This window comes from Lepidochelys kempii, chromosome 8 (genome assembly GCF_965140265.1).
Source record: "Lepidochelys kempii isolate rLepKem1 chromosome 8, rLepKem1.hap2, whole genome shotgun sequence".
Taxonomy (NCBI): domain Eukaryota; kingdom Metazoa; phylum Chordata; order Testudines; family Cheloniidae; genus Lepidochelys; species Lepidochelys kempii.
The window spans coordinates 92,065,722-92,087,521 of record NC_133263.1 but is presented as its reverse complement, the minus strand read 5'-3'; the positions used below and the strand labels follow the sequence as shown (position 1 = coordinate 92,087,521).

The window sequence follows — 21,800 nt, the reverse complement described above, 5'->3', positions numbered from 1 at the left end:
TATTTTGGGGGTAACCATGATACCCCAGCAGTCCTTACTCAGCTAAAGGGCCACACTGTACTATTAAAATAATTATAAAATTCCAGAAATTATCAACTGTTTGCTTGTTTGGTTTTTGTGGATGTTGCAACGTCAAGAGATCTCAAGCTTCCAATACATGATGCAATGCTTTTGCTGTCTGCTGTTAATTACACAAGCCTCTTCATCATCAAGGATCCTTGGGGGTTAGGCTAGATGACCTTTGCAATCCCTTCTAACCTTGTGGTTCTGTAATTCAAAGCTACACACAACTGACTGGTAGCTTTCTATTTCTCATGCCCTCTTTGGAGATTTGTTTAAAATTAAGTTTAGCAGATTGTATTTTAGGAGTTGTAGATATCAGGTTTCAGAGGAACAGCCGTGTTAGTCTGTATTCGCAAAAAGAAAAGGAGGACTTGTGGCACCTTAGAGACTAACCAATTTATTTTTTCAGAGGTATTTTGGAAATATTCCTTGAGACGGAGTTTCAGAGGTATTTTGGAAATATTCCTTGAGACGGAGTTTCAGAGGTATTTTGGAAATATTCCTTGAGACGGAGTTTTCAGAGGTATTTTGGAAATATTCCTTGAGACGGAGATTTTGGAAATATTCCTTGAGACGGAGATTTTGGAAATATTCCTTGAGCTGTAGCTCACGAAAGCTCATGCTCAAATAAATTGGTTAGTCTCTAAGGTGCCACAAGTCCTCCTTTTCTTTTTGTAGATATCAGGGTTATCCTGCAAACGTGTCCAAAGCTAGTTAACAGAAACAAGGACTTGCAAGGGTGACACCAGGCCTATTTTTGGGGTGCTGCAGAAGTTGAATACTTTGCAGCCAGGAATTCGATGGCTGCTATTACCGTTATCCACGACTGTAATGATAACCCACCCCCACCTTCAGATTTCCCAACAGTTCGGAGGACAGGCACAGTTCGAATTAGAATCCTTTTGTTTGGTTGCATTTGATTTCTGAACTCAGCAGTTTTAATGCATTTAAGAGGAACTTTACCCCACCCAGTGCAAATGGCTTTGCCGACCTCCCGGCCAGTCTCCTTGAACTAAAGTAACTTGCAAAGAGCGGTAGGGTTTGTTTTGCTTTTAAAGGGAAAGGATCCGCTGCGAGGCGGACACCCGCACTACAGCACGCAGCAAACCATCTCCTTAGACCCCATCCCAATGTCCGCCTGCAGAAAGAACTTGCACTGCGTACGGATATACCCCGCTCCTCTTCCTCCCGCCTGCCGCTGCTGCTGCTGGGCTGGGGCCTACTGTACGTGGACCCTCCGTCCCGGGCGCGGCTGCAGCTCGAGCTGGATCCTGGAGCTCGCGTTGATGGGAAATCCAGGAGCTGCCATTGGCCAAGGGTGGGCCCCGTGCGTGCATCAGCCTCCTCCTTGTGCGTCCGTGGTTCCTATGCAAATTGGAGTGAATGCGGAAATAAACACGGGGAGGGGCGGGGGGAGAGAGAGAGACTGCCGAATCGATCGCAACTTCTGCAAAGTCTAACACAATCCAAAGCCCACAAGGCAAAGCCAGGGGGAGAGACAGACTCTGAGAACCCAGCCAGCCCGGCTTGGATGGCTTTCAAAAAAGAGGAGAGAGAGTGAGATTGCATTGCAAATCCTTCTGATTTGGGAGTAAAGTTGTTGTTTTTTTTTTTTTAAAAAAGAACGAAACCTAACCAGCAGCCTGCAGTTGGCTACAGCTTTTTATTATCTTCCGGGTTTTCAACGGTTCCAAGTTTATTTTAGATATTTAAAAAAAAAATTGAAAAAAGTGTCAACCAATGAAGCCAATCGTCTCAGCCTTGTAAAGTTTCTCACGTACTCTTTATACATTGCAATGGTACGTGGTGCATCTTAAACTTTCTATTTCCATATTTTTATAAACAAAGATACTGTACGTAACGCGATACTTAATAGCTATGATGTTGCCGATACATTCATTGTAAATGATTTGCTACCAAAAATAATGTGTAGCTGAATGTATTTCTGTGTTCTGTGTGCAGGAGATAGCAGCCGTGTGTGGTTGGGTTTTGTTTTGTGTGTGTCTATATGCACTAGAGTTTCCTTCTTTTTTTCTCCCAGGGATTTCAGAAAACCGCTGAGCTTGACAGATTTTTTTCCCCCTCCTAGCGCTTGCTCGGTTCCAAAAAGAAAAAAAAATGTACGTGCTCGGGTCTGCAAAAAGACGTCTGGCATCGGCAGCCAACCCAGCACAAAAGGAAGTGTCTAGACTTCGCGTGTAATTGACACACGCCTTCTCTAATCAATGTTGCAAAGCTCCATGATGGACCAGAGCGCTGTCCAATGAGAGAGCGGCTTGGCTGTTGCAACGTTCGAAATACCCCAAACGGGCGGGAAGCTGAGAGTGCGTTGGCCTCCTCCCCCCTCAAAGTTCTTGGAGCTCAGCAGGGGCCAGTGTAGTTTCAAGCTGTCAAACCTGCTGCAAACTTCCGGATTTAGCAAAGCGCGCACAGACACACACACACACACACACACACAAGTGTTTCTGCTAGTGTAGCAAAATGCAGAGTTAGGGGTGGTTTTAAAACAAATTGCATGTGCTTTGCTTTGCCTTTTGCACGTTCAAATAGATGAAAGGAATGCCAGGGTGATTAGACCACCCCTCCCCCTTCCCGTTGACATTTTTGTGAAAGAAAAAGCTGTCCGTATTTCTCATGGGAAGTCGAGAAGGGCCCCCCTCCGCTGCGTTGTGTGTTACTTTGTCGCTCTATGTGTGTACAATGGATATTAGATGATTACACTAGACTGTTTCGCTGGCCGCAGATGTCTTTGCGCATTAACTGTTAAACGGGGCCAAAATTTAGAAGATTTAGAAAGTGCTTTGGAAGACAAGCCGTGCGCCTTCCCCTCGCGTGTTAATCCTTTGTATGGTTGTTTATGGTTTTCTTAACCCATTAGTTACTGAATGGTGAGCAGTGTGTATTGAGGTGAAAGGGGTCTGTTTTGGATTTGTTCACAGGCGACTGGCAGGTGTTTTATAAAGTTGGGGGGGGTGCGCGCGTGGGTGGCTGTGGAGTGGGGGGAGACGGAGCTAAAGCTGCCATCAGGAATGTAAGTAACCCGCGACTGATGAATCTGTACGTTTCTTCCTGTTACTAGTCTTCCCTGTGCGGAAGGTGCTAATGTAGGAGGAGATCAGTAACACACTAACTTGGAGTCGGGCCCGTAGTCCCCTGGATATAAGTCCCTGACACAAGTCCAGTGGAAACCTATTCCAACAGCTCGTCTTGGAGACAGTAGCTGGCAGGCACTGACTTAAAATATCCGTCTCATCTTTCCCTTGAGCGGTGTAGGTACTTTGAAATTTAACTAGAAATAGGATGCGTTCTTTTAGCTCTTTGGAAATAGCTCCCTAGGAGTTGACCCCTAAGTCTTCCCGTGTGCTACTTAAGGCAGATTTTGGAGTCACAAAATTCACACCTTGCACTTAGTTGTGTGCGGACTGTCTTTCAAGGGTCCGTGATCTTGACCTTAATAGCCAGTGTTTTATTCCCAGAAAGCGGCTTGTAGTAACCAAAGTGCAACAAAGCTGGAAAGAAAAAACAAGACAAAACCCAACCTCCCCCTCAAGGGAACTGGCAAAGAAATTGTTGCTTTAACAAGTAAAGAAAGTGTATAAAGGAGGGGGAAGAGGGCGAGTGGGGAGACTCAGTATTAGCCGAGTTCTGACTTCAGTGCGCATTGGGCGCCCAAGTCTAAATCATAGTAATACGGCCTCACTATTAAGTACCTCCGAAATAAAAGAGAGTTCAGATGTACGTATAAGTGAACTCTTATTGACGGAATTTATATATCTAAGAGGATTTCACTAACGCTGGCAAAGTAAAGTTTCTGCAAATAAAACATTGTAAATGCAATGCCGGGCAAAGTGCCAGAAAGAATATGGATAGCAGGGATCATGGCAGAAGTCTCTCTCTCTCTCTCTCTTTAAAAGACGCCCCATCGCAAGGCACCCTGTAGCACTTTCAAAAGAAATGATCGAAGTCCCCATTTCCAATGCCTCCTTCCTAACAGCCGATCTCCAGGTTTGCTTTAGTGCCTCGCTTATTTTGTTATGATCAAGGCATTTGCTTTAATTATGCTTCCCCGCCCCAACTCCTGCGTGTCTTTTAATAGCTTTATATACCATCCGACGGTGATTTCTCTTGGAAACCTCCTCCCCTTGCTTTGTTTGAATGTTCCCGTTGGAACTTTCACTGGGCCAAAGGAGGTTCTGAGCCAGTTGGGACCAGTGCTGCGCAAAGCTCCCCCCTCTCCTACCTTTTCTGTAGGCTCAGGATCCTAGAGTTTAAGCGTGCACAATGCGTGCTGGATTGGAGAACGCGGATGTGAAGGGGTTTGGTGCTGAACTTGGATGCAGCCTCTGCCTAGAGGGCGCAAACAATCGTCCCACGTCCAAAAGTCTTACGAAGGGCGCCAAAAGTTACTTAAGATAATATTGCTAACCACAAAAAGCTGGAAATCGTGGAGCGAGGCTGCCTGCTGCACCGACAGGACTGCTAGGGGCCCGATCCCGCATTCCTCGCGCACCTAGGATGCCGGTGGAGTTCATTAAACCGGAGTTCATGGAACTCCACGCTCGCGTCTATTTGGGTCGGACAGGGAATACAGGATCGGGCCCCAGAATAGAAACTAACCCCCAGTGGCTCACTTTATTCTCAAAGCTGTTTTTATAAATAGATCTTACTGTGTATCACGAAAAAGTATCCTCGCTTTTGCCGCAGGGCTCTAAATAGAGGCCAATGTAAACATAGCAACAAAAGAAAGTTGTAATAAGGAATAAAAGAGGGGGTTGTTTTTGTTGTTTTAAAAAGGCATGCTGTGGTCAATATCTGCTCTCTGTGCCTCAGGCACATGTCTTGCTGTCAGCCAGAAACTTCTATCGAGGAAACTTGCAGAGCAATGAAGTGATATATAGCAGCAAATATTTAGCTGAAAGTGTTTCTTGTCATTATTTGACTAACAGATCCAGGCCACTTTTTCTTTTATCAAAGGAAAGCACTGAGTGAAAACAGCTCATTTTTCAGTTAGTCCAGGACATCTCCAGTTAAAGACAGGCTTGTAGAGAACTTCCATCAAATATCACCCTGCTAAATACCAACCACCTCTTTTCAGTCAGCAAATGTAGTGACGTACTAGCGAGGGAACAGACATGAAAAAGTCTCCAGCTGGAGAAAGAGCATTTTTGTTACTTTTCTTACACCAGGTTTTCTGACAGAGCCTTTTCTTTTAACAGCAATGGGCACAGGGATTAACACCCCTGAACTTGTTGTGAAAAGGGTTTACAGTTTGAAATACAGTACCTACATCTCCTATCCACATGAGAAGCTTTGCACGCTGCATGCGGTGTGTCTTGTGGCGTCTCCTTTCCTTTTGCGGGGGGGGGGGGGGCGGAAGGTTATGAATGGTTGTGGATATGTAAGTGTCTGCAGGCTGCATGCAGCTCATTGGGAAGAGGAAGAGGAGGAGTACTCCATCCAGGAGATATACTGATGTTAGACCGGAGAGAAAATATAAGACTCAATAAACGAGAAAAGCTAGCTGACTGGAACCTTTCCAAACCCAAAAAACCAAACCCTTCCTTGTGCCAAAACAGTACGTTATAGCCTAAATGAGTGGCTGGAGGCTCGGTTCTATTTTAAGTGCTTTACTTTTACTTGGGGAGGGGGCAGCAGGGTAAATGCAGAGCACAGGTTGAGCATTTTTAGTAAAATAAGCATCCCTTGCCTTACAGTGATTTATTTAAAATGACATTCACATGCCAAGTATTAGAGAGATTTGGAAAGTTTTGAACACATTTATCTCCCCCCCGCCCAAGGGACTTAACTTTAAAAGACATTCCAGGTGGTAAAATATTTATGGTCCTGAACCGTATTAACGTGTGTAGGTCTTAAAAAACAAAACAAAAACCCTAGTGGACTGTACCCACTACAGGGTTATAATTCATTAGGCTCAACAGTCCAGGAAAAAAAATCTGTGAAGCTTCCACATGTAAAAAAAAACCAACAAAACTTCAAGACCTCCGCTAATGAACACGATGCCTGCAAAAAGAAAAAAAAAGTTTTGAGTTTACAATGCGTAATTAAATATATCCCACTCTTCAGAGGAGCGTCTGCAAGGCGAGCAGCTGCCCCCCAAATGTTCCCAGACTTTTGCATCTGTGGAGCTACAGACGCACTCTAGGGGCTATATAATCGGTAGCCTGTACACGCTCTTTCTTGACGAGGTCGGTGAAGTTCCCCCAGTCCTTTAGGCGATGCACGGAGTCAGGGAGGGGGTGGTGGTGGTGGTGGGGAGGGGAGGGGGGATAGCACTGTGGAAAAGTAGTTTTGTTTGCTGAAGCACATCCTGTGTAGCCTATAGCCGCCCGTGAGTCCTGCCTGTGACTGCTCCTGACTGCGTTACCCAGTAATGCACTGAGAGCGGGGATCGGGGATAGGGAGGGCTGGCCGAGCACAGCACTGCAGCCCCTCTCCCCTCCCCTCCCTCCCCCGGGCAAGGCAGCGAGCGAGCTGCTGCTGCTCTTGGTGCGGTGCAGAGCGGAGCAGGAGGCGCGCGGGCAGGTTCCCGGGGAGCCTGGAGCCTGGGCGCGCTGCTGGAAGCTGGGGGTGGGAGGGAAGTGTGTGCTATGCCTTTAACGCCTGGATACAGTAGACATGTATAGTGTGTAGTGTAGGGAAAGTCTAGGCGGGGTTAAAGTTCAGCTCATGGAGCTGCTCAGCGCTCGCTGCCGTTTAGCAGAGTTGGAAATGTGAAAGCAAGAAGCAGGCTAGGTTCTCCCCCCTCTTTCTCTCTCCCTCTCTCTCTCTTTTCCTCTCTCTCTCCCTTTCTCTCTCTCTCTCTCTCTCTCTCTCTCACTCTCACACACACACCTCCAAACCACAAAAACCCCCACAGCAGTCATGTATTCTCCTCTCTGTCTCACCCAGGTAAGCAGCTGTTTGGATGCATTTGGGGCTGGTTTTGCGTGTGTGTGTATGCGCTGGGGGGGATGGTGGGTGGTGGTGGGGGGGAGAAATACAGCTTTAAGAAAGTAACTTTGTTTCCATTAGGTTGCATTCCTCTTCTTGCACGGCCATTTGTGTAGGCACATGGCTAATGGCGCCTACTTATTAATGGTTTAATTAATATTGGTGGTGGGGGTTTTCTGCTCATATGCAATTTTTGGGGGGACGACCTGCACGTGTTTAGCAGGGTTGCAGCCCAGGACATGCTTGGTCATCTGCAATCAATACTCACCGTTTGTGCTTCCGATGCGAGTAATGCATGAAAACATAGATGTGCTTAGGGTCATTTTTTGTAAGTGCAGCATTAAGAGCTGCTGCATGTTCTATTTTAAGACGTAAGGTATTGCATAGTCTGCATTGATTTCCCTCCCGAAAGTCCACACTTTTGTTTGTAAGGGTATGGTTCGTAGATGCAGTTAAGGTTTGCCTGTGAGTATCTCTGTACGTTACCCATGCCTGGACCTATAGCTATAAACATTGCACCTACGCATAGAACTGCAGCTATATACATTGCCTTGATCTATAGCCCATCATATATAAAATACACTTTGTACCCATGCAGAGACGTATAGCTGCACGCGCTGCACTCCTGCATAGATCTACATCTGTACATACATTGTGCTCTCGTGCACAGATCTGTATCCCTGGAAGTACACTGCAGCCGTGCAGAGATCCACAGCTCTGTACGTTGGACCCCATGCACAGATCTGTAGATGCAGCCTCCGATGGTCAAGAAAGTCTAGCTCTGTCCTCCTCCCTGGAAATTTGACGCGCGTTGTCACTTTCCCGGGTGTCACAGTTGCCTGGATGTTTGGGAAGTGGGGGAAGTTTGGATTGCAAGTTCCGTCAGTGTTTTCTACAAAGTTGCTCGAGCCCTTAGGGCAGCAAAGTTGCCTGTGTGTTATTTTTTAACATGATTATTTCAAATGCCTTTTCCCTCTACATACTGTCTCCCTCCCCACGGCATTTCCGTGGATCTCTGGAGTTTAAGCTTGTGTGTTGACGCCCAGCCCTAGACTTGCCCTCCATTCCGGACGGTCTCTTCCTTTCACAGCTGCTGCTCTACCTCCTGGTGCTCCAGCTACACTTAACTGCTCAGGACTTCGGGCAACTTTTCTTCCCAGCCCCTCTCTCCCCCTCTATACCTCCTGAGGCAATGGATTGCGCTTTTGCTGCTCCAGATCCCGTGCTGGCATTTTTCATATTATTTTTCACTATTAAAAGGCATAAAGCTGAAGTGAGATGTGATTTTTGTTCTCTCCAAAGCGTCCCCTCCCCTCCATATAGCTCTGTAATCCTGTCTGGGATTTAGATGCCTTCCAGTCTGACTGTTATTCATAAGGATGATAGTTTCTATTTAGTGCCAATTAAGTACCTTCTTCCCTCCCTTTTAATCCAGGTTGTTGCAGACATTAAATTGTACACTTTCAATTAGCAGGAGATAATGGTTTGAACTAGGAAATACTTTGTGGTGGACTCACACCAGAGATTATTTCCTCCTATATTGGATTCTGAGAGCATTATTCCTATTATTTTATGTTTTTATATATATATATATATATATATATATATACACACAGAAAGAGAGAGAGCTATGTGCTGGAGAATGACTCTGGATCATGGGAATGGATAGCTCTTAGAAGTAGCCTGAATAGCTTTAAAAGTTTTATTTTTTCCTTCCATAAATCAATGAATTTGTGGTTATAGTATCCAAAGTGACTATAGGTTGGAACTTTACCATGGTAATAATCTTACAGTTGATTATAGGCAGAAGGTAGATATGGTGAATGGAATGGGCTTGTGAGCAGAAGTGAAATGGATCGGGTGAAGGGGGGGGCGTTCCAAACTCTGTACCTTTCTGGTCAAATTTATGCCAGTTTATTAATGGAACTGGAAATACCTATTGTCTGTTGTTTCCTGTCCTGGATGATTGGTAATAACATAACTTTCATAGAAACAGCCATATACTATTCTCCTTTCAAACGGCACACATGTAATCCTGTTTTAGTAGGCCCAGTGGGACATTAAGAAGAAGACTTAAGACAAATTTGGGATATTTTAAAATGCTGAATATTGTATCATTCTGTTCCAGAATTCTTGCATTCTTGTTGCACATTTGGAAAAGTAGTTTAGGGATTCAAAAGCCCTCTTTACAAACTCGACATTGAGAACGGAACAGTTATGTGGTTTTGTCATTTTATGTAGAAAACATACGCAAAATCATTAATAAGGGCGTAAGTAGTTTTATATTTTTCATGTCAGAATTAACATAAGCCTTTTATTTATACAAGTTTTGAAATAAATGCTTTTTAAAGTGTTGGCTCAGTATTAGAGGCAAAAAATTAGAAAGTGGATTTTTAAAAAATGGTCATAAAGCACATTAGTCCAAGAAACGCAACTGAAATGGCATGACTATGTACCTGACATAGAGATTTGAATCATCTATAAGGAAAATATGCACAGCATTTGTTTCACTTCCCTGCTGCATATCGAGAATATATTTTGGGCATACATGTACCTCTCTTTATAGATTTATAGCCAAACATTTCTAGGAACATGGATTTTAGAAATATTACCCTTGCTATATCTGACTTATTTTCAAACACATCCACGTAAATATATTGTGTAAAACAATTACTGTAAAGCATTACATTATTTCTTTTACTCTGATCTGGATTTTAAGGCTTTTTTTGTCAGTAGATTTTACAGGTTTTTTTAAGAGTTTGTGAGAATTTTTATATACATATAGTTCTAAGGCCCAGCTTTTAGATGCAGAATGCACTTTGAAGCACTATATCGACAAACTGTGAGAAAGTTTTATGGTAAAGCTTACTGTTTATCACTGTCTTTTAAAAAAAACGTATTAAACACATTAGTGGTGCCTTTTTTTTTTTAGAGTAACCTTTAATTGTTAAAGGAGATAACTATGCCTTTAAAGTAAACTTTTGAAATATTTTTTTTACTGAGAAAAGGCAAAAATAATCTTATTTTCTTTAAATTTTTATAGTTTGCTGTGATCATGTGATCAGACCTGCACATTTATGTATACTCATTCTTGCATTGCTACATTTCAGAAAGTTTTTCAGCATTATAACATTGAAACAAATAACTTTATTATGCAGAATAAAACATCAAATTTGGTTGGATTGATAGTGGATTCCTTTATCCCTGTTCATATTTTGCTAATACCTTGTCACTGAGATTTAGGTTGGTTGATTTTACAGGGGAATATGTTTATGAAGACACTTCAAAATGCTGGATGAGTTAGTTTGTCAGTCTTCTGTTCTTGAATTAACCTTTTTGCTTAGTACCTCATTTTGAAAACTCACATTAGACTATTTATATGATTATGTTATGTGTATATATATGTGGTGTAGCATGTAGCAGTTTAATACAGACAAAGAACCGCTTAAAATTATATCCTGGTCTTTTGGCCATATAATGGTTCTGAGCTTTTTTAAAGTCATCCCCGTCCTGTTCCTTTCCCCCCGCCCTCCTTTCAGGTTCTCTGTAGCTCATCTTTAAGACAGACTAAAGGAACTGTATTTTAGATAGTATCCAGCCTAGGTCCAAAAAAGTTATGGGCATATGGAATCAGTCAATAAGAAGTACAGTTGAAAGCAGAAAGTTAAATATTTCTGGATAAATCAAGATGTATTTAGAATTTATTAATGCTTAAAACAATCCTCCATATCAATGTAGGTCTTTTCAATGAATTGTGGGTATACCTTAGCAGATAAAGGTTGACTTTGCAGAAGGGCTTTTCGCACTATCGGCTCTTCTAAAATGGTGGGTGGGGGAGAACATTAAGGATCAGAAGTGTGTTTTTGTTATTTTTAATAGCTTCTGGTGCCTTGCAGCTTTTACCTTTTTTTCTTCTAAACCCATTTTGATTTGTGAAAGTGCAGCTGCACGTGTTATGTTTGCTGCCTTCTCTTCTTACTTTTTCAGTCTACTGGCTGAAACCTGGCAGCAATATTTATTTTTTTTTACTTTACTGAAATTTGAAACCAGGATCTTCTCCAACAGAGGGGGGAAAAGTGTCACTCACCAAAGTAATTTATTGTATTTTTACATATTATATTTTAGTTATCAGTCATATTTGTAATGACGCCTGCACTGTCGTGCTGCATTGAAATATCTGTCTCTCATTTTCTGTAGTTTCTAACAATCTCCATTTTTTTCTGATATAAATGATCTAATGCTGTTTACCGATTTTAATATTTAAATTTTAGGAACCACAGAGAATACATGCAATTAAGCCATTTAGAAAGCTAATACAAGGTCTTGAATTGTAACAGGAATTTGATAATAGAATGTTCCTACCACTGATTTCTTGGTTTTGCCTATATTTGTTTGAGCAGCAAAGCCTATTTAAAAAAAGAAAATAAAAAAAGCCATTGGAGCTGTAGAATAAGTATATTCTAACAATATTATTTTAAGGTTATGAAATTATTTTGATACGTGACATACTCTACATGTGAATGTAAGTGAAGAAATTCCGTTAAACTGAAAAAAAACAACCCTTTTACCTTGCAAGAATGGACATAAATTGGAGTTTAACATGCTGTAGGAAGCTTTGTGCAGTTTCATGGTGTTTTTTTTTGTTTTTTTTTTTTTGCCCCACAGGGCCCAGTCCCACAAATGGGAGTAACTTCATTCATGGGAACAGTCCCATCGACCTCATGAGTGAAATTAGTCCTTTGCATACATGTTTGCAGAACTGGGTCCTTAAAGTGTATATGCTTTTTTATAGATAGTGTAACATCTTGTAACAGTATTACATAGAGAAACATAACAAGCAGAATATAATGAATTATAACATAATTTGATCTCCCTGTCTGATTTATGTAGTACTTTTTAGGTATATTTATTTATTTAAAAAGTTGAATATATGGATCTTTCTTGCAACATATTATTCAAGTTCAAGAAACTTTTCAATACTGAATATTTCTCTCTCAAGTAAGATGAGTGAACTTAAAATATTATTACTGAAGGCAAGCAATGTTTTCAGGTGGAGAAAAGTATTATAAATGTGGTAAATTCTTTTAAAATATATTAACAAAAATAAAACAAAATGCTAAGATTTTGTGCCTTAATATTTACGTATAAGCTTCCCTCTATCTCTCTCTCTCTTTTTTTTTTTTTAAATAGAAGGCTGTCAGAACTTGTCTTGTATCCATGGCACAATATCAGATTTATTATTTTTGGTAGGCTACATATAAACCAAACAGTTTTTTTTTAATTATAAGGGTAGAGTTTAAGTTTTTAATACTGTTTACTGTTAGGCATGCTGGAGAAATCTGCAAACTGGTTAAATTATTTACTATTTCTAGAGGTGCAATAGACAGAGATTAGAGGCACCTTCTACTATATTATAAAATCACTTATACTGAAATTTTATTACACTGCAGATTGCCATTTCCAAATACGTCTTAGGGAAAATTTTGCTGTATTTCAGACTTCCCCATACAAACATTGATTGGCATCCAAATGTTTAGAATTTGCCAAATTGGCGGGCATATGCTGGCCACACCACAAGCAGTGGGGTCAGGGAGAGAGCAAAGTAAGATATGCATTCTTTGAAAATGGATTAAGGTCACTACACTCACTTATTTTTAAACTTTTATTTTATTTTATTTTTTAATGATTTTAAGTTTTAGGACTGAGTGTAATAGTTACAGAATCTTCCTCACACTTATGTGTATTTTAGTTGGTCTCTACCCTCTGTGATAGCAGTGTCATATTCTTTAGGCTGATATAATATTGAGAAAGAGTTTATATATAGATAGGTATAGCTGTATGTATAGTATGTGTGTGACTGTGTATATACAATATGTACAGTATTTGTGTCTGAGATTACAAAGGTGCTTGTGTTTTCTGCACTGCGTAGTATATACACATTGTCATTACTTAATTCTCACTTCTAGAGGATATTAATTTCTTGTGTGTTAAAGTAGTATTTTAAGGAGTTGTTTTGAACTCTGTGACTGATTTGTTTGTGTTTTCATGACATCAGTATAATTCTTTATCATTTTTCCAGGATGAATTTCATCCCTTCATCGAAGCACTTCTGCCTCACGTCCGAGCATTTGCATACACATGGTTCAACTTGCAAGCCCGAAAACGAAAATACTTCAAAAAACATGAAAAACGCATGTCAAAAGAGGAAGAGAGAGCAGTGAAGGACGAATTGCTGAGCGAAAAACCTGAGGTCAAACAAAAATGGGCATCCAGACTTCTGGCAAAGCTACGGAAAGATATCAGGCCTGAGTACCGAGAGGATTTTGTTCTCACAGTCACAGGAAAAAAGCCTCCATGTTGTGTTCTTTCCAATCCAGACCAGAAGGGCAAGATGAGAAGAATTGACTGCCTACGCCAGGCAGATAAGGTCTGGAGGTTGGACCTTGTAATGGTGATTTTATTTAAAGGTATTCCGCTCGAAAGTACTGATGGCGAACGCCTTGTAAAGTCCCCACAGTGCTCTAACCCAGGGCTGTGCGTACAGCCACATCATATAGGAGTTTCTGTTAAGGAACTCGATTTATATTTGGCATACTTTGTGCACGCAGCAGGTAAGTGCATTTATACAAAGTTGTCCAACTTTCTGTATATCTACAGTCCTCTGCTGTACCATCTGAGTTGAGTGTTATGACCAGTCAGAGACTGTATGAGTCAGTGTTTGAACTTGGGAGAATATGTTCCATGTAAATGTGGTTGGCAGCATGGTTTATCGCCAGTTCCAGGCCTGACAACTAAGAGAATCTACACCAATATACTCTAGTTGTGAATCAACAGGTGTTCTCACGTTTTTTGTTGCCTTTAGGAAATAGTAGTGTCAAGATATGTTAGTTTTCCAATACTAACAGCAGTCAAACGTTTGGCACATCTAAACTGCTTTCAGAAGTGGCCGACATTAATATTAGTACAGGAAATGTTAAAGGCTGTCTTTTAGAACTATCTAGAGGCCTGTTTAAAATGGACCTTATTTTAATGTTGGTAAGAGAAAGAAGGTAGCTAAACCTTTTTTTAAACTAGCTTTGTATGTGTGTTGTGTCGTGTAAGGAATAAATTCAGGGAAATAGACATGTCAAAAGCCCAGTGGTGGTAAGGATCAATGCAAGACCCAGTCAGTGCCTTCAGCTTGTATTGATGTGGGTGATATGTGAAGGTGCTCAGCATCTTGCAGGATTGGTCCCAGAAAGAAAAGCAAAGAAATCACACAAATATGTAAATGTAACAGTGCAGTGTGGATTGTGGCTAAAATAAAGGCCTATAGTATCAAATGAGGAAAGTAAGGTTAGTGTTAAAAGTGGAAGTTGCATACAATAAATGAATACACTTAGAATCTGACTGATACTAAGAACTGATGGCTTGTTTGACAATATTGCATTCAGGAGAGCGAAAACGCTTTTACACGTCATGAAATTCGCAATCTTGTCTCTGACTCCAATGCAGACCACACCCTGCCTGTGAATATTAGTATATTCAGAGGCTACCTAATAGGTCAACTGGATAAAATAACATGCTGTAGCATTTCTTTTCAATCATTTTGTTTCTGACAGAGTTGCTGTGTATGAAACATTAGGCCCAAGTTTTTGGAGCTTGTTGACTTTTAATATATACGTACTAGTTTCACTGGATTTCATTCACAGCAGTAATTTAAGACTGGGGGTTGAAGGGAGTTGAAACCGGGGAGGGGCGGAGGGGGGGAGGGGCAAAGAGAAGTCAGTGGACTCTTATAAATAGAAACATAATAAATATATAATAATAACAATAATAATAATATAAATCTTGCTAAAAGAAGAGAATACATCTATTATCTAGCATTCTTTTTGGGTGATACAGAAAGTGCTGACTATCCGAAAGTTGTCTTCAATAAATCAGTATTCGTTGCGATACATAGTATCACTTCAGTAACTTTATTGATATACACTATGGTTAGAAGGCACCTTTGGCTAACATTGTGGTATTTTACATAGTTAAGCTGTGAAACTTTGTAATTAGATGTGATTTGATCAATTCACATTTCTGGAGAAGAAAATGTAGGCAACTGTTACAGGAAGAGTGATTTATTTACTACATGGTATAGAGAAATGGGAATGACCAATTTGTGTAGACTTACGTTTAGCACTCATGTTGTTTAGTTAGTGTTATGTTTCATGAATTAAATGCAGGCTTCGGAAAAGCACTGTAAATTGTCAGCAGAAACCAGTGTCCTCCTACCTTAAAAACTTGAACACACATTATCGTTTTTGTCTGTCATTCTGTATATGTCTAGATAGAATATGGTTGAGAGACAGAGAGAGAGACAAGCAGCCAAACTAAGTACATATGTAATATAAGGAGGCCTAAAGTGATAGTTTTTTTTCTGTTATGGCAGTCACACATTAGATATTTAAAGAGTCTAATAATATTTTGATTAGCGGCATACCATCTTATACCATCTTATCATTATGACAGTGGTAACAAACAGACCGCAGTTGCACTTACTGTTCTTTGGACTAAACTTTTGCCACAGGAACTTAAACATTAGACTTAATCTTTATTTACATTTATAGCCTCTTTTAAACTGTAAACCTCTCACACTAACTATACAATTTAATATTTTACCTGTTGTTTACTGATTATATATATTGCATTACACTGTTATTGCACTAGTTTGTGCTAGGAGGTTAGTAAATCTAATCATAAGGTGGGACAAAATGGTTATAAAATGATATTTAGGAAGCATGCAGTGTAGTATTTGTCTAAAAAAGATGTAATGAAAGCATCATGGATCAGGCTACCTTTTGCGTCTTTGTGTTTTCCTCTGATGTATCCCAGAATTCTTTGTTAAACCTGAACACTGGCCAAGTCAATGGTGATTGGTGCTCACAGAACCGCAGTAATGGCAGCTAATGCTGTGTGCGCAACAGGAAAATGACAAAAGAAAATAGTAAGCTTCCTTTGTCTCAGAATATTTCAGATTTGATTTCAGAGATTTACAGACCTGTTATTTATTCCAAAGAAGTTGCCAACACAATTATTAGGTAGGTTGGTCAACTTACATGTAGCTGATTTGACAGGCATCTGCTATAGTGCAGAAGATTTGTAAACACTAAACAATGTTTTTACCTCCTTAAAAGTTTTGAGAAGTTGCCAGTATTGGCAGGAGGCGCAGACTTTGAAACGTGCTTTCAGATACGTGCCAAAACCATTGTGGCCTTTTCACCCATAATGCTTGCTTCTTTTTAATATTTATTTGTTTATTTATTTAATAAATTAATTCTGTTCCACTATGCCTTGTTCTAGATGATTTCAACAGTGAGATGTTCCTTTCCATCTAAAAGTGTACAATAATTATTGCTTTGAGTCCAGGCTTTCTCTTTAGTTGGACACTGTCATCTATAAGAGAATACATGTGCCCAAATTTAAATAATGCTTCTGACAAAGCAGATTCAGTGACAGAAATGAATTATTCTCTTTTAAGAACAACTAAATAAAGAACAAGAAAGCTCAAGTATGTGAATACACAAGCTGCATGCCATTTTTGTAAGAAAACAAGGAATATCAGTGTTTTCTGAATTAGAAGGTGACCAAAAATGTATTGAACTGTAGAGCATCGGCTCCAATTTGCAGTTTTTAACCTGTTTAAGAAAAGTATTCTCATACCCTTAACTTGGGTTGGCTTTTTAATTTTCATTTATTCTGCACATATATCAAATGACAACTTGGAAAACACTGTGGCAAACCGTTTTCTTTGTGGGAGTGTAACAGTAAAGCTAATTTATGACCAGTCCTTTACCAGATGATCTGTATCAGAGTCTACAATAAACCAGGCACGTGGCAAGGTCACAATTTAAGTTGTTAAGGTCATAACCTTAGCCACCAGGCATTTGACCTTTTAGATAAAGTTAACCTTTGTTCATTAGTAAGCACTCAACCAAGAACTTTCTTGAGTTTTTTACTGCTTCAGAGTTACTTCTGCTAATGTGATCAGATTGTAGAAAAGATTCGCAGCTGAAGTAGTTAAATTTTCTGAGAGGTCAGTTTTTTTACAAACTTCTTGAATGGACAAAGCTAGGTTGTAATCTATAGGCCACAAAGTGATAACAACACAATACTTGATTTTTTGACAGACATTATCCACTCTAGGCAAGAATTAAAGCTAGCTAGAAATTTGCCACTTAGAATCTTTTAATCTTTAAGATAGACATTTAAAAATGCTAAATTTTAATAAATCTGGGATTTTTTAATGTCAATAAAACCATTTTACTGATTTTAATAATATTAAAAATGAAGTCAAAGTGGAAATAAGTCTAACATATTTGTGTAACTGAAAGTTTACTTAGCATTGAAATACCTTCTGTGAATAATTTACTATGCAATAGTATGTACACATGACTAAACTTAAAATAGACACATTTTATGCTATGATTGGTGGCATTTTAATATTTATACTTACACTATAATAAAGGAGTATCAATTGAAATAATGCACATACAGGAAACATACTTGCATATATTTAGAATATCGGTGTAAGTATCTTTTAGTTCCAAGTCAGAAAGGTACATAACACTTTGCGCCATCATCTTTTAGTACAATTGTTATTGATTGTTACTGCATTAATCCTGTTAATAGCTTCAGTTGTTCAGTATGTATCTGTAATGTGAAAGGTGTTCTAACAATACTGTACATCGTGAAAAGAGCTGTCGCAGCATCCTGAACCCCTGGTATCTGCTCTGCAAAAGTCTAGTGTTTTACTGTGTAAAGTGTTACCGATTACCACATTACATACACCATATTGTTACCTTAATTATGTTGTAGTGAAAGCTCATTTTTAATTACTTAGGGTACTTTCTTGGTTTTCTCTGAGACCGCATTTATTATTTAATTTAAATCAAAAGACAGAATCCACTGTTAGTTTTTGATGCATTTTGTTTTTATTTTGGCTACATTATTGCCATTCCATCATACAGATAGCCACGATATGCAGATTGGCCAGATGGTCATGTTAACAGATTGAGAACCCACTTCCCACTGCTAAAGAGCAGGTGTAAGATCAGTAGGGTTTTTTTTTTCCTCCCAAGATTCATACCAAATGCTCATTAGAATAGTGTTTAATGATTTTTAAAAAGGCCACATTTCAACATACCATCATATCTGTCATGAAGTCAATGTGTGATGCTCTGTACAATTTATATGTATATCTGGAGATATTTTAAGCATATCCTCACTATAAGACTGTTGGAAATTGACTTTTAATACATGGCTGTTGAAGTCCAGCGTATGTCAAAAGCAATCTTAAATGTTTCACACGTGAGGTTGGATGTTAATGACACACATGCATTACTTCAGAACATGCAGTTACATTGATACTTAGATATGCAGAAAAAATGTGTATATATGTATGTGTGTGTGTGTGTGTATACACACACACACACACAGACAGGGCTGGGTGTGCAGATCCAAAGGAACCTGGCTACATCAATATTCAGAAAATCTCTTAATGTCTCAGTATTTATATGTTTGTTTTTCATGGGTCTTCTTGCCATAGAGAAACATCTATGGGTTAAAAGTAATATGAGATGTAGTGCTCTCAACCTGTTTCCACCATCAAAGATGATCAGATCTTGTATAATTTCAAGCCCATAAAAGGCTCCCATTAAGAAGCCTGCAGAAAACATAAGTACTCACAACTGGATTTAGAATACAAAGACTAAAATCTCTTCGATGACCATAGTTTTATATCACAAACACACATGTACGCACGCACACACACACACACACAGTCTATGGTGTAGAAAGATATCTTTGCCCATCAAAAAATTCTCTTTTGGAAAGTGGAATAGTCAGTCTCTGCTCCTTGCGGGAGCAAACAGTAGTTGACAGAAGCAGGATTTAGGTTGGGACAACTGCTTTCACCCTGCTGTTGTAACTGAGATGGTAAGTGGCTGTGTTAATTCTGACCCTAGCTATAGAGAAGCTTGTGACTGTTTGCTATATCATGAACCATTGGCAGTTCACTCATGTGGTTTAGCTTTCTCCTTTCCCCACCAACAACCAAACAAACACTGGCTAAATATGCTTTTAATGTGGCTAGGATATTTGCCAGGTGATTTTTGAAGTAAGTAACATAATATTATTTACATGTGTTATTCTACAAGCAGAAGTGATCTGGAGTGAGACAGTAGATAGTCTGGGTAAAAAATTAGGAGAAGTCTTTGAATGGAGGTTAGTGACTTTATAGTTGTGAGGTTTGTGTGTTGGTAAGAAAGTCACCCAATGCTGCTGGCTGGGTTTTGACTTGTCTACAGTTACTGCATTTTTATATTTCCCTCTTTTCCACCCAATGATGAATAGCATTAATTTAAATCTATTTAAGGCGAGTGTGGGAGAAACCACAATCTTTGTTGTGGTCCCTGCTGTACACAGCAGGGCTGAATGTTTCATTTGGTTGAGGCCTCAGAGCAGATTCTAGAGGACCCAAAACAGCATGTCAGCCTTTCAAGCCCTGCAGAGAAGCAGTGGAAACTCTGATTCGTCAGAAATGGCGATATTTATTATTATGACTATTTGTTTTTTTTTTATTTCAGTGTAACGGAGGGGATGCCTATCCATGGCTCTGTGCGTTCAAACAGTTATTGCAAAGAACATTCCTTACAAGAATAACCACCCAGCAGTGTACTGAAACCACACACGCACAACCAAATTAAATTAACATAACCAGCCAGTAATTCAAAGCAGCAAAATAAACCCAACTCCATCAACTCCCTCACCCTCAACCCTCCCCAGAGCTCTAGCAAAGAGATGTTCTTCGCAGCACGTCCTAAACATCAACAGTTTGGGGCTGTTTAGAGCTGGATAGGTAGGAATAAATTCCAGACCAAAGTATCCTTCCTGGAGAACTCCCTGCTCTTGGGTTCTGTATCAAGGGGGTTCCAGTTCACGTAGCCTCGCTAGCCACAGCTGCGGCTATATCACCCATTCTGGATTATTTCAAATGAATTGGAGGATTGTAATTACAGTTTAAATATGCAAATTAAAAATTCAGGACCACTTGTTTTATCATTGCCGTAGCAGTCACTATGGTTGACTCTGTGACTTATCACAGAGAGAGCTTGAAGCAGATGGAGTTCTTTGTGAAATACATGGGATAGTTTTAATCCCAGATAGATACAAAGATACCCTTTGATTCATTTAATTTGTTTGAGTATTCGTTAATTATTTGTATTATGGTAGCACCCTGAGTCCATGATCAGTTTCAGAGCACTGTTGTATTAGGCACTGTGCGAACATAGAGGTAGATGAGGTTCCTGCCCCCAAAAGTTTACAATCTGAAGCTTTGGCTGGCTTGATCCAGGTTCTCCAGACACGTTTTCCAAATGTTCAAACCTGAGGTGCTGAAGATTAAGCACACACATTCATACTCTGGACTCCTAATTAAATGACTTGATTTTCAAAAGCACTGAGCACCTGCAGCTGCCATTGATTTCAAGGGGAGTTTTGCCCAAGTAAGTTAATGCTGATTGGTTCTGCCAGGAGTCAGAGAGTTTTCTGACCAGCTCTAGTGTTTACTATATTATTCTGTTCAGTGGATCATATTCTCCCATCACTAGCAAGAGTGCAATGGAATCTCCACTGGTGTAGAGAAAAATAATGTATTTATATGCTTTGGGCAGTATTTAATAACTGTGTAACTCTGTTGACATAAGTCAATGAATTTGGCTATTTGAGCTCAATTCTGTCTGTAGATACATTCATGTAACTCACTGAGAGTAATGCATATATCTCATGGCAGGATTTAGCTATTTTAAAGCAAATTACATTTATTTGGGTCAAATTTATAGCTATCCTCCATACAATCTATACATGCATCCATTTTGTGTTTACTTAACCCACAAGTGCATGTGTAAAATGGAGAATGGTGCAGTATAAACTGCTTTGAGCTTTGTTTTGTATGTATAAACTTGGGTTTTGCCTGTGCAAATGGGCTGCTCCTTCATATTCTCCATGTGCATTGGTGAAGGCTGGCCGAAGATTTGGCCCTTTGAGCCCTATATTTAGAAACCTCTTTGAATCCTTAAAATTTGAGGGGAAAAAACGATTCATGGGATCCTTTACTAAGAATGGATGCCGCCCCGTGCCATCATATGCCTCCAATCGAAGCCCTAAATAAAGACAGACAATCTTGTTACATTGTGAAGGCTTGTGGCTGCAACTTCAATGAAATGTTAATTAAACCTGCCAGGTAAATATCTAAACTCATTTGGGCCATCGTGACAACCAGCCATTGGGACTCAGTACAGAACTATAGCAGGCCCCACTCATAGCTTTAGACTCATGAAAGGAACCAGCCACACCATACTTGTGTTCAGTGTGAGGCTTGTCCCCATGCTGCTGTTGTCTGTGAGCACCTTTGGGGCCAAGAAACATGTTACACACCGCCAGGGATCTTGTAATTGCCACACATTATCCTATAACCTTTAGTGTTGAGTGTTGCAAAAGCTCTCCTGATGTGGACTGCTGAGGGCACCGCCTAACCAGACCTTGGGGATGAAGTTTAGTTCTGATCATATACCAGAAAAGAGGGAAGGGAAGAATCCCATGGAAAGGTAACCCTGATTTGGGTCAGTTTACCAAAGAGGGAAAATGCCTTCCTAATCCCATACGTGGTAGACAGTAAAATCTGGTGCAACTCTAAGGAGACCTAAAGCAAACACAGAGGCAAATCTGCATCCAGCCATGGCAATAAGGTGTAACTGATC

General features: G+C 39.9%; 1 protein-coding gene across 7 annotated transcripts in view; it reads left to right on the top strand.

Annotated features, from left to right (window-relative positions):
- The window catches only part of NFIA (nuclear factor I A), a 464,706-nt gene that overhangs the window by 140,291 nt on the left and 302,615 nt on the right, over positions 1 to 21,800 (top strand). For 3 of the 7 annotated variants that reach the window (XM_073357514.1, XM_073357517.1, XM_073357513.1), the window contains exon 2: positions 13,094 to 13,625. In XM_073357514.1, the coding sequence (XP_073213615.1) occupies positions 13,094 to 13,625 (532 nt within the window). Of the gene's footprint in view, positions 1 to 1,489; positions 1,863 to 6,495; positions 6,973 to 13,093; positions 13,626 to 21,800 lie in introns of those variants that run through there. The other 4 variants (XM_073357516.1, XM_073357520.1, XM_073357515.1 and 1 more) reach the window with 4 other exon arrangements.